Raw genomic sequence first — 13,947 nt, forward strand, 5'->3', positions numbered from 1 at the left:
TAGACTGGGAAATGAGGCCTATAATTACATCTGATAGATCCTCCACCTATTTGCAATATTTTGTATGCTACCATGGACATTCAAATGCTATCATGGTGCTATGGGATGAAGACATGGAAATTATGTTGCATGTATTGAATTTATGCCACTATGCTAATGCTGGAAATTGTAGGAGTGTCTTAGTATTGTCTAGGGGATTTCCACCCACTTATCCACTATAATGAGGTGTGTGTGGTAGTCACCCTCTACCTAGTTTTGGTCTTTCAAATATTACCACAGTGGCGCATTGTGAAAACATGGAAATATATCTTCAAAAAGGTTGCCCATCCCAGCTGTACATGCTCAACAGTATTATCCCACATTTTAAGACTTCAACCTAGTATGAAAAACAGAATGCTTGTCTGAAGCCTAGTAAATTTGGGGCACAAATGAGTAGGTATCAGACACGCTGACTTGGGAAGGAGATTGGGGGGCGGGGTTTGATGTTGCACAAACATCACAGTGGTCAGGGATGATGGGAATTTTAGTCCAAAAATAGCTGGATGTTTGGGAAACCCTGGACTAGCTTGATATTCTTTGTAAAAAACCTGGGAGTACATTTTAGAGCTGAAGGATTACTGGCCAACATATGCACTGAAAGATATATGATTAAGCAATGCATTCCTCCTGATCATCAATATGACCCTTACTGCCAAAATGCACTTTTGCTTGATGATGATGATGATTATTATTACCCCTCCCATCTTGCTGTTTCCCCAGCCACTCTGGGCGGCTTCCAACAAAATATTAAAATACAGTAATCCATCAAACATTAAAAGCTTCCCTAAACAGGGCTGCCTTCAGATGTCTTCTAAAAGTCTGGTAGTTGTTATTTTCTTTGACATCTGATAGGAGGGCATTCCACAGGGAAGGTGCCACTACCAAGAAGGCCCTCTGCCTGCTTCCCTGTACCTTGGCTTCTCGCAGTGAGGGAACGGCCAGAAGGCCCTCGGCGCTGGACCTCAGTTTCTGGGTAGAACAATGGGGGTGGAGACGCTCCTTCAAATATACTGGACCAAGGCCGTTTAGGGCTTTAAAGGTCAGCACCAACATTTTGAATTGTGCTTGGATGAAGAGGATAAATTATGGGGTTTGGGGTGGGTGGGTGGGTGGATGTGTTTTAAATCCCATTATTGAACCCATCCTGCCCACCAGAGATGTAAGCAACATAAAGGGATATGTAAAATCAGATGAAGTCTTTGGTAGAAGACAACGTGTTTACAGTTGAACCATTGGCAGAAGGGAAAGGGGCAGTGGCCTGTAGATGGGTGTACAGATTAAAAACTTTACCAATGGAAGTATTAAATACAAAGCTTGGATAGTAGCACATGGTTTTACTCAAAGAAAAGGAGTAAGTTTTGATGAAACCTTTTCTCCAACTACAAGGAGTGATAATGTGTGTTTGTTGCTGGCTGTGGCAGAACAATGCAGGTTCAAGGTGAATCATTTTGATATTGAAACTGCTTACCCCAATGCAGGTTTTCAAGAGGAAATATTCATGAGTCAAGCACCTGGGTTCAAGGCAGGTGAACAGGGTTCTGTATACAGATTGTGTAAAGTGATCTATGAGCTCAGACAATGTGCTAGGAATTGGAATGAATGTCTTGACAGTGTTTTGAAGAAACGTGGTTTCAAAAGAAGTATAGCTGACAACTGTATGTAGGCCCTTTGGTGACAAACATGATAAGTGTGATCTGTGTCTTTCATATGTCTTTGATTTACTTTATACTGCTAAAAGCGATAAGTAGGTAAAACACATTTTCCGTTCTTTACATAATACACTTGATTATTTTCTTAAATTGTCATCCTCAGGATCAGAAGAATTAAAGTGTTTTGTTGATAGTGATAGGGCAAATTTACCAGACAGGAAATCAGTGGCTGGGATGGTATTTCAATTTGGCAATTCTTTGGTGGGGTAGAAGTCCAGGAAACAAGGGATTGTAGTCACTTCCTCCACAGATGCTGAATACAGTGCTCAATCTGATCTATGTAATGAATTGAAGTACCATATACAAATTCTCACTGACATAGGAGTAAAGTGTACTGTACATATCCACTGCAGGTATGGGAGGATAATCAAGCAGTCATTGCAGGGATGGACTCTGAACAGTTTAAAAGTAGAATGAAACACGTGGATATTAAATACCAAAATGTGAAAGAGAATGTGAAGCAAAATCAGATACAACCGCAGTATTGTAAAAGCAGGCAAAATGGTGCTGATGTGTTTACAGAATCTCTTACTTTTGAGATACATGCACAATTAGTTGAAAAGTTGGGACTTGTGATGCATCATGTGCCATTAAAATGCCATTAAAAAGAGGAACTATCAGTTTTGCTTTTGCAGACGGAAGACATCTAACCAATGAGTGCTGCCTGAAAATCTGCTGAGTCAGGACTGCTAATGGACTGTATATCTGATTACAGACTAGAGAGGGAGAAACTGTAACTGAAAGCATGCCGCTATAGCTGTTTGCTTTAATGATTGTAAATAGTTGCTATCGTAATGCTTTTGTAACCGATCAAGTAATAAAACTCTTGACTGAGATTTCAAGGCACCGGTGAGTGTTTCATCTCTAAAAGAATAACTTCAGTTACTGTTCAATGTTTCCAGAAAAAACTCTCCTAAATGAGTTGTAAGTGTTTACAGAGCTACCTTCACACAAGTATCCAAGTGCAGATAAAGTGTAATGGACAGTGACATTTAAAAGAAGTAAAGGTCTGAATGATAATTCATACACAAAATTTCCTGAGTGGCACAAAATAGCAAAACACAAAGACACTGAGATTATTCAGACCTTCCTTCTTATTAGTTGTTCCCTGTTGTTCAGCTCAGGCCTCAGCACAATGATATAACATTTGGGGAGAAAGATGCAACCTAGGAGCCCAGCACTGGAGGCTAAGATAGAAAAGATTTCCACAGCTACCATATATTTCCCCTTTGAACTCAGGTAGGATGGAATAAAGGAGAGCCAAACACTGCAAAATACCAACATGCTGAAAGTAATGAATTTGGCTTCATTGAAACTATTGGGCAATTTCCTGGCAAAGAAGGCCACAACAAAGCTGATTATGGCCAGGAAACTGATATAACCTAAAACACAGTAAAACATAGACATAGACCCCTCATTGCATTCTAATATAATTTCTTCAGTAACTGAGTGCATGTCAACATCTGGGAATGGGGGAGAGGTGACCAACCATACGGTACAAGTGCCTGCTTGAATAAGGGAGCAGGAAAGAACAATGGCACTGGCAAGTCTTCTCCCCACCCACTTCCTCATCCTGGAACCTGGTTTGGTGGCCATAAAAGCAAGAACCACAGTAGTGGTTTTTGCCAACACACAAGAAACAGCCACAGAGAAGATCATGCCAAAAGTGGTTTGTCGGAGGAGACACAACACCTGCTTAGGATGTCCAATGAATAGCAATGCAGAAAGGAAGCAGAGCAGGATTGAGATAAGGAGAGTATAGGCAAGGTTCCGGTTGTTGGCCTTCACAATGGGAGTGTTGTGGTGCTTCAGAAATATTCCTAGCACCAAGACTGTTATCAGACAAAAGAAAAGAGCAAAGAAGGCTAAACTGATGCCCAGTGGTTCTTTATATGATAAAAAGGAAATGAACTTGGGAATACAGAAATCCCTGGTTTTGCTTGGATAGGTTTTTGCAGTGCATGTAGAACAGGCATTCATGTCTGAAAAAGAAAAGGCATGGGTTTCTTTTCAAATTGATTCCAGACATCTCACAAGCATGTTTTCTCTTCTACATCTAAAACAATCCATTCATATTAGGCTATTCCTTTTGTGTCAGTCTTCTCAATATATGGAAGGTGAGGAGTTGATTATGTGGACTGCCATCTACCTTTCTGGAAATGTTATGGTCTCATGTATTTTAGAGCTCTGTGGATGAACAGCTGTCTCATTAGTTGAATCTGCAAGGTAGTGAGCTAAGATTAGAGACATTTTTTGTTTATAAGCCCCATTCTGTGTCCAATAAGCAGAGGACACCTTTGCCCAGTGGCACTGTGTCCCACAGATTGCAGCAAAATACTAGGCAAGATTTTGTCAAGTACAGTTGTACCTCGGGTTAAGTACTTAATTCATTCTGGAAGTCCGTTCTTAACCTGAAACTGTTCTTAACCTGAAGCACCACTTTAGCTAATGGGGCCTCCTGCTACCGCTGCACCACCACTGCACAATTTCTGTTCTCATCCCAAAGCAAAGTTCTTAACCCGAGGTAATATTTCTGGATTAGCAGAGATAGTAACCTGAAGCGGATGTAACCTGAAGCTTATGTAACCCGAGGTACCACTGTATCTTCTCTGTGTGATGGGCTAATGGGAAAAAGCTGTCCCATGAGCCCTTGCTGCAGAGAGGAGGGATAAGCCTATATAAGACTGCTTCCCTTGGATGTCACAGCCATTTTGTTTTGAGAGGGTTGGAAAGGATTTCTTTTCTCTCAACCCGATTGGCACCTGGTTGGGGTTTTTTATTCACTTTTCCCTCAGTAAAATTATGTCATTCCTTTGTTAGGCACAATAATATTGTTTGTATGAGGGCGGAAATGGCATTGGGCAGCATCAGCATAGTATAGGGGCCTGAGGGGCCTGAGGAGAGGATTGACCTTTGCAAACCCAAGCGTGGGTTCGGTATCTGCCTGGTTAGAATCTGCATCCTGCAGCCCCAGTGAGACCTTGCTTCCTTGCATTGCAACACGGCAAGATTCCACACTGGCCAACTCCCGTTGTAAAGATTTGGAGTGATCCAAACCCAGCAGATCCATTCCATCAACATGGGGCTTGTGAAATGATGAACTGATCCTGGGACCCATGCTAACCTTTGTCCTGCCTTCTGCTGTCAATAAGGATTTGGCCCAATTTTATCCCATCAGCATTGTTCAGTCTGGTTATTTTGCTGCTCTCATGAGTCACATAAAGTGCCTGCTTGGAAAATTTCTTTCCTCATTTGTGAAGTTTAAATACAGTTTTCCCACTTTCAATTCCAAAAGAATTCAATTCCAAAAGAATTTTTTTAAGAAACCAATTTTATCAAATAACAGAGCAGTATACAAGGAAAGGATTCGTGTACCACCTCAAAGTGTAACATCATCTTTACTTGTTTTTGGACACCACAAGAATTTAATGCATGTGTGCAGATGAATACCAACTGGATACAGCTCATATGAATTTCTACACCTTTTAATATAATCCCCTGATGAACAACCTGTGTTTGAAACACATTGAGATTAGCACATATACAATTTGGTCCAAGTCTTCTGCATCTATCACATTCACTTTTGCTTCTGCTTTGTGGTGCTGCAATTTTGATGTGTTTCCTTGACCATGACCAAACTTTTCCCAGCTTTCTACACTCTATTTCTTACCCTTCTGGTTTGAAAACTTTCCTTCTGGACATGGGATGCAATCATAGCAACAAAATGGTTTTCCCTCCTTCACTTTCTTGCTGGAACCAGGATAGCAACTCTCAGAACACACAGAAAGAGGCTGGACCTAATTTGAAAGTGAAAGAATAGAATGATTACACTGGTCAACAACAAACTTGTTGTTTGCGTTTTTTTCAGTTGATTTAGGATGAATCTGATGCGCTGAATCCAAAAATCACATTGGTTTTGCTCAATCAGGTCAAGTTTTTGAGCTATGGCCACATGTCTTTTTTTTACATTTTTGTTCGTGTGTACGCTTGTGTGTGGCATTTTAGAAGAAGTTGGTGGGGGTAAAATGCCATGTCGAATAATTGTTTTGATTGGAAATGATTATTTTAATGACAAGAAGTATTCAGGTCCAATAGTTCTGGGTGATTATGTCAAAAAGGGATCAGTTTGAAGTCATAAAACCTCGAAATATTCCATAAATTGGTGCGGCTGGGATCAACAGAAAGAACCGGAGCAGCCTCAAGTATCCTGATCTTCAATCAGCATGTCGTCCTGTAGCTCACTGTGATGAAATTCCAGTGCCTATCTTCAGAGAACTTCCTGACATTAGTGACGAAGATGCCTCCAGTGTTGAAGGACATGAAGAAGAAGAAGTGGTTCTTGAAGATGATGCTCCACATCCATTTTCCCAAAAGGAGTTGAATGATCTAGTTCGCAACCTCAGCTTGTCAAAGGACTCTGCCAAACTGTTGGCATCCAGATTGAAGGGAAAAAACCTCCTCTCTGACAGTGCTCGCATCAGCTTCTTCCACAACAGGCATCAAGAGTACCTCCGTTTTTTCTTGGAAGAGAAGGACTTGGTGTACTGTGCAGATATTGCGCAGCTTCTGCTCAAGCTTGGAGTGCCACAGTACGAATCCAAAGACTGGAGACTGTTCATTGACAGCAGCAAGTGATCACTGAAATGTGTTCTGCTACACAACGGCAACCAGTTTGCCTCTATATCCCTGGCTCACTCGAGTACACTGAAGGAGAACTATGAAGCGGCGAAGTATGTGCTGGAGAAAATTGGTTATGATCAGCATAAGTGGTTTATTTGTGTTGACCTGAAGATGGTGAACTTTTTGTTGGGACAACAGTCTGGCTTCACCAAGTACCCATGTTTTCTGTGCATGTGGGATAGTAGGGACCGTGCTCAGCATTACACGAAGAAGGACTGGCCTGTGCGGGAGGAATTGGTGCCTTGCAAAGAAAGGAACGTCATCAACGACCCTCTGGTGGACAGAGACAGAATACTCTTCCCACCGCTGCACATCAAGCTCGGCTTAATCAAGCAGTTCACCAAGGCTCTGGACAAGGATGGTGACTGCTTCACTTACTTGTGCCAGGCTTTTCCAGGATTGACCATGGAGAAGTTGAAAGCTGGCATCTTTGATGGTCCTCAGATCCATCAGCTCATCAGAGATCCAGAGTTCAGAAACTCAATGAACGAAGTGGAACTGGAAGCGTGGAAGGCATTTGTTCTGGTAGTGAAGAACTTTCTTGGCAACAATAAGGCCAGAAACTACGCAGAACTTGTCAACAACATGCTGACTGCTTTCAGAAACCTGGGCTGCAACATGAACGTCAAGATGCACTACCTATTTTCACATATGGACCAGTTTCCTGAGAACCTGGGTTCAATGAGTGACGAGCAGGGGGAGAGATTCCATCAGGACATGAAAGAGATGGAGACCAGGTATCAGGGTCGCTGGGACGCAGTCATGATGGCTGACTACTGTTGGACTCTGAAGAGAGACCTCCCTGCCACTGAGCATTCCAGGAGTTCCAAGAAACGGAGGTTCAAGCCCTGAAGTTTGAAAAATGGTGAAGCAACATGCAATTTATGTGTACTTATCTTTATCAATGCCCACCATTCAGTTTACAGTAAACCTGACCTGATGGAGAGAAATGGATGCCATTTCCTGATTCAGCAGTGCAAAAATACCCTAAATCAGTTGTAGAAATCTAGACAACATTCAAAAAGTAAAAAATTGTTGCCCGGTGTTATCTTGAAAAGGAGTCTCAAGTTCTTAAGATGATCTTCATGTATAAGTGAAACCAAATTGGAACCACTCTTCCGTAACTTCATCTGACATCCATCGGAGATGTGAAATATCCTGGGCTGTGCAAGGTATTTCAAGTGTGGTTACAACCATTAAAATAAAATATTAAAAACATTTTAAAACAAATTGAAAGGGAAGGAAGCCTATGGGGAAAGATTAACACATTTGGGGCTTTTAAGCATAGAAATAAGGCAGATGACAGGAAAGAGTAAGGATACATGAAATCATGCATTTATAATGCCCAAATATGTATGGAAGTGAGAGCTGGACCATAAAGAAGGCTGATCGCCGAAGAACTGATGTGTGATGGCCTGGGAATCCGATTCAGAGGCTGAACCGGAGGAATCCCAGCCTGCACAGGAGTCCCCGCCTCCAGGGCCGGCTGAACTGGGGCAGGGCCTTGATTCTGAAGCGCCTGCACCTGTGCCGGATCCTCAGGAGCCGGCACCAGGTGAATCCACTCTGGCTCCAGAGGTGGTTGAGGACTCAGTGCCTACAGGTGAGTCTCCCCCTGGGCCCAGTAACCCTTCAGCATCTCCTGAACTGCAGAGGCTCAGGGCAGAGAGGCGAAGGGAACTGGTTTCTCCCAGGAGGAGTGCTCGCCTTAAGGCCAGGAGAGGCGGGTCTCTTGGGGGCCGGGACCGCCCCTGGCCTCAGAGAAGATAAAGGCCAGTCAGCCCGGTCCCAGGTTGCAGGAGCAACGTCGTCGCTGAGTACCTGCTCCTACCCAGACCCAGACCTGACCTTCCAGTGTTCCTGTCCCCGCCCAGCTTCCTGCTTTGGACCTCGCCTCGCTCCTTGTGAACTGTTTCCAGACCAGTGACCCAGGACTGGACTTTGACTACGCCAACGGTAACCTTCCCCCCGGGACCAGCACATGATGCTTTTGAATCATGGTGCTGGAGGAGACTCTTGAGAGTCCCATGGACTGCAAGAAGATCAAACCTCTCCATTCTTAAGGAAATCAGCCCTGAGTGCTCACTGGAAGGACAGATCCTGAAGCTGAGGCTCCAATACTTTGGCCACCTCATGAGAAGAGAAGACTCTCTGGAAAAGACCCTGATGTTGGGAAAGATTGAGGGCACAAGGAGAAGGGGACGAGAGAGGACGAGATGGTTAGACAGTGATCTTGAAGCTACCAGCATGAGTTTGACCAAACTGCAGGAGGCAGTGGAAGACAGGAGTGCCTGGCGTGCTCTGGTCCATGGGGTCATGAAGAGTCAGACACGACTAAATGACTAAACAACAGCAACAACAAAATATCTTACACTGAAGCTGAATGTTGTAATATTCATAACAAAAGGATGTACTTCTTCATAAAACACAGTTAGACTCTAAAATTCACCAAAATGAGCACAGGCTACAAACCTGGATGCCTTTAAAAAGGATTGGACAAATTCATATAGGATAATTCTATCAAGGGCTACTAGCTAATTTCTACTTCAACCATTGTAAGCAACAGGCCTCTGAATACCAGTCTCTAGAACTACTGGCATGAAGAAGCAAAAGTGAAAGACATGGAAGAAAATAAACACCCACACAGAAACGTACTGTTTTGATATAACTTGCTTGCTGGACGAACTCAGAGGCTGTGGAAATGAACAGATTAACATTGGATTGATTTTTGGGAAGCACCTGGACTAATTAAGAAAGCAGCGCAAATGTAAGATGATGGCAATCGTCCAACCTCAGAACATGGGAAGACAAACAAAGATTTATGATTTGGCTTAATAGTTGGACTGTTTGATTATTTTATAATTCGGAATGTCTTTAATGTGGCCTTTATTGGATTGTCAAATTGGAAAACTTAATAAATATTATTATTAGTCTAAAAAAAGAAATTGCAAGTGGGGAGAACACTTCTGCAATTACATCCTGCATTCAGTCTTCTCAAAGACATCTAGTTGCCTATTGTGGCATTGACTATGTAATCAAACTAGCAGAAACATATGTTTATTCTTTTCAACACATTTAATATATTCAACAGCAATGGAAACAGTGCATATGTTTTTTGAGTCTTACTTTCTACATAGGTTGTATCATTTCTAATCAAAACTCGGTATTTGTTATGGGCTGAACATTGTCCATTCAATGAAACTGAATGGTTTGCCAAGCACTTCACAACTTTATCCTACCTGGTTAAACCAATTGTGCCATGTGATGGCATCCTTGTTGATGGTGAACACTTGGTCCGGAGAACCCTGGGGATCCATTCTCCCAACTTTCACTCTTTGAAAGGATTGGTTTGAGGAAATAATCCAGTTTATAATATCAAATCCAGTCACTAACTCCCCATTCTGGTCAAAGGAGATCTTGTCTCCAGCACTGTTGTTAAAGGAGACAATTTTCAGAAAGTGATGGAGCTGAGTTGAAAAGGAAAAGAAGCTTAGTAGAGGCTGCATTTCTGTGGAATCTTTCACAGTAAGTCATACAAACATCTTCCCTGGGTGGAAGCAACACAGTTCTTTGTTTTCATACTCAGACATGTGAAAGTCGATGTCACATTTGCCAAACAACACTTCATTACAATATTGTTGTTTTTTAGAAGTATCTCATGTGGGGTGAGTCTTGGGCCTTTTTTTTGTAACCAACTACACATTGAACTCCCAGTGTGAATCACAGGATGCAAAGACGGCACCAGGGAAGAACGGGTGAGAGAAGATATACAATAGGAGCAAAGGGGAAAGAAATACCAACATCAGGATTTGCTGCCCCGGTGGATCCTTAATTTAAAGCCTAGTGACACTTCATTTAAAGCCTAGTGACCCCTTCCAACTCCACAATTGTATAACCTCAGAACATGCTCAAATTAATATAGAGAAAGAAGATGGAGAGGATGGGCAGAGTTTGGGTTAGGGCTGCCATAGGTCCAGTATTATGTCTGGGCAGAATTTTCTGAAACGGCTAAAATCTCAACAACTTTGCCAAGAAACCTCAAAAACTTTGTGTTTGGCTTTTCACTTTTTGACATATGGCAACCATAGTTCGGGGAGACCTTTATTAGACAGAATAAAAATAGACCTGCTAGATCAGTCCAAGCCTCCCTGGTCCAGCATATAGTTCTTGCAGTAGATTGCACAGTTGGACTAGATTGCCCCAGTGGTCCTTCCAACTCTACAATTCTATAGTCTCAGAACCTGCTGGCAGTAACATGGAGGAAAAACATGCACCTTAGAGGAAGAGAAGAGTTTGTCGAGACCTTTTGCCAGACAGAATCATAAGAGACCTGCTAGATCAGCCCAAAAGCCTATCTAGTCCATAATATGGTTCTTACAGTGCCCAACCATATGTGAACGGGAAGATCACAAGAAGGATCTGATTGGAGCATATTGTTATATATTCTGAGAAGTATTTTGCCTTCCAACAGGAGGAACGTCATCCCATTACCTGCAACACCTGCTGATTCTGAAAGTTCATCCACCTTCCATCAACCAATGAGTGGTGATTCAGTCGAGATGAAGACATGGAGTGTAAAGCATGTGCCACAGCATAAACAGCATTGTAGATGCTGTAGCTGTGGCCAGTCAAGCTCATTTCAAAAAATGTCCCAGGAAGGCTTTCCAACTTCTCTTTTCCTGTGCATATGTCTCCATCCACCTTGTCCCCATCTATACTTTGGAATACACAACCAAAGGCCTGCTGCCAGAAATCCCTGATAAAGCCATCTCCTGTTTTGAATGAAGGGCTTTTGCTTTCAATAAATGTCTTGAATCCTGGCAGATCACTGGAGTGAATAGAGAAGGACAGAACACCATGGACTATATCTGTATCCCATGTTCTTTGATACACCATTGAAGTGAGCTCTATCTGAGCTGTTACTATCCACACTTTTCCTTTATTTATTGTGCATTCTCTTTCTGAGATATATGGTAGCCACCTCAAAAAAACAATGAGATAAGATTCTGCATTAGCAACCACTACATTGGCTTTGCTGTCAATGATTTTATCATATATTTTGGCTCGCTCATGTAGCATGTCATTAATTTCTGTGACAATGGTAAATTTGCTGCTTCTTTCTATGAAGGCAAAACAAATACCCTTTCTGGAGAATACTGGAAACACTGTCTGCACAAATCTTTCTCCATATTCATCATTGGATGTAAGGATCCCAATCCATGTCCAATTGAAATGGAGAAGCAAAGTCAGAATGCCTGCATGCTGAAGAGCATCTTTAGGAGACATTTGGTAGAAGGAAAGGCCTGTGGTTTTATCATTCATCACTGGAGCAGGGCCATATATGAGCTAAGTAAAGGAATATATGAATGAATGAATGAATGAATGAATAGGAGCCCAACTTTGGCCCACATAATCCCTTTCTTCAAAAAGTTGATGCATAAATTTTTAATTACATGCACAAGAACATTTTCAATGGAGGCTGGTTCTGTAGGTAAAATGGGGTGCTGCCTTTTCTCAGAAAGTCTACACCTGCTTGCCTCTTACTTACAAGTCAGGTGATTTCTCTGCCTGTCATTGGCTCTGGCTGTAATTATTGCTGATATGCCTGCCTTCCACCTACCTTCTATCACTAGAGAATGTACTTTCTTCTGTAGGTGCCTCTCATTTATGAATACCTGTATCTCAGCTTCCATTTTACATTCCTACACAAAGAAATATTTCCCACATGCTTTCAACCACTTGTTTCCACACCCACAATCTTTTCTGTGTGGTGAAAATAAGCATTTAACTGGATGAAACCCATATTCCACAAAGAAATAGAGACATCTACACAACCTACCTGTGGAATCTTGTAGATATCCAAGACAGTTGCAATATAACGAGAAATTAGAGGCTCCAGTCCCCCAACAACCGCTATTAATTTATTCTGAATGTCACATATGTAGTTGGGAACTATTTTTTCTTTTGAAGACATAAGCTGCAATGTGGCATGATAGGTACTCTTTGCATTGAAGTAACTGTCGTAAATGTGGAAGCCCAAGGAAGTATTGGGTAAAATCTGAGAGTTTTCATTTATCTCCTTTACAGCAAATGCCAAAGCCAGGATGTGCTGGTAATACTTAGGCACTACACTAAAGACAGTACAGCTTATTAGAACATCCCCCACATTGTAAAATATGTACTATGTTGTACTGCCTCTCCTTCCTTATTATTCTTTGCAGTATTTATGTACAAACTGTCTTTAGGCAATGCTTAGCCTTTGGTGGGTTGCTCATATCTTAGACAACTGTATTCTCCTTTACAACAATGCACTTAATATACTTTATTTATAAATTACCAATACAAGGTTCCATGTGTTATCAAGAACCATACGATTTGATATTTTCAGAAGGCTGTATTTTTTTTATTAAAGTTTTCTTGGTTTACAAAGGTATGTGCAATGTCTCTTTTTTCAAGTTACATTTTCCATAGGTCATGTGAACACCTACTCTCTTTCTTTCTTTCTTTCTTTCGAAAGCCTCAGAATACAAAACACTTTATAAGTTCTTGGTACCAGCACCAGTTTAAGGTGAAATCTACAATTTAAGAACATGTTCAGAGTTTGGTGATAACTGCACTAGAATCAGAGTTGTATTCTGTATTTGGAGAAACTACCGTGTCTTGTAAAACTGTTGTTCTCCCTTGGCATCTCCTTCCTTATTATTTACAAATATATAAAGACTTAGCTTTGAATTCAACAAACATACACACAATCCTAGCTCTCTTACAAAGACATTTTGAAATTGCAAATGACGTCAATCAGAGCAAGTGGTAAGAAATAGAAATTAAGAAAGCTTATCACGGATTCATTAATATTTCTGCCTTCATTGATAGTAGTTTCTAAAATGTTTAAATGGAGGAAGCCATCACTACTATTGTCAAAACCAGATGAACTTGATCAGTCTCCATTCTGAATATAATTAAATTAATATTTCAAGTTCACCACATGAAAATTGTTTGACAAACTTGGGCAAAGACTGTAATTCACATCCTTAGTGGAAACAGAAATAGAAACAACAAACAATAACAACAAGGTCTTACGCGAGCTCTTCAAACAACACGGGTGGAGGTGCTCCAGTGAAGGTTAGCGAGTTGGAGATTATGAAGGTCTGAGAAGTGATGCCACCAATTATGTTGCCTCTCAACTGATGATACTCGTGAAGTGGATTGTATGGATCTCTTACCATGCAGTTATTGTGAAACTTGCATGCCATGTGAGAAAGTAGTACCAGTATCAAGACTACTAATATCACCATCCTCAGTACCAATTATCTCTCTAAATACAGATTGTTCTATTCCATCTTAGGAGACTCAAACAGGTAATTCCTTGATTTTTCTGAGTTCCTGCTTCTACAACTAACTTATAAAGTGATTATTTATATTATCCTTCATCCACTGTGCTATTACTTTTGCTTTTCTCCACTGAAAATCCTCGGGGAGGAGCTTCGCCAAGTAGTTGAATTAATTACAGCCCTTTTCC

General features: G+C 41.4%; 1 protein-coding gene across 1 annotated transcript; it reads right to left on the minus strand.

Annotated features, from left to right (window-relative positions):
- Positions 1-2,828: 2,828 nt before the first annotated feature.
- LOC308460864 (vomeronasal type-2 receptor 26-like) lies at positions 2,829-13,654 on the minus strand (the record flags this gene model as incomplete). Its single annotated transcript, XM_080977398.1, has 6 exons — positions 2,829-3,730; positions 5,419-5,545; positions 9,668-9,895; positions 10,920-11,256; positions 12,268-12,276; positions 13,509-13,654. 6 exons carry the CDS (start codon positions 13,652-13,654, stop codon positions 2,829-2,831), a joined length of 1,749 nt encoding a protein of 582 aa, XP_080833524.1.
- Positions 13,655-13,947: the final 293 nt, after the last annotated feature.

Source organism: Podarcis pityusensis (assembly GCF_964106645.2).
Source record: "Podarcis pityusensis genome assembly, chromosome: 13".
Taxonomy (NCBI): Eukaryota; Metazoa; Chordata; class Lepidosauria; order Squamata; family Lacertidae; genus Podarcis; species Podarcis pityusensis.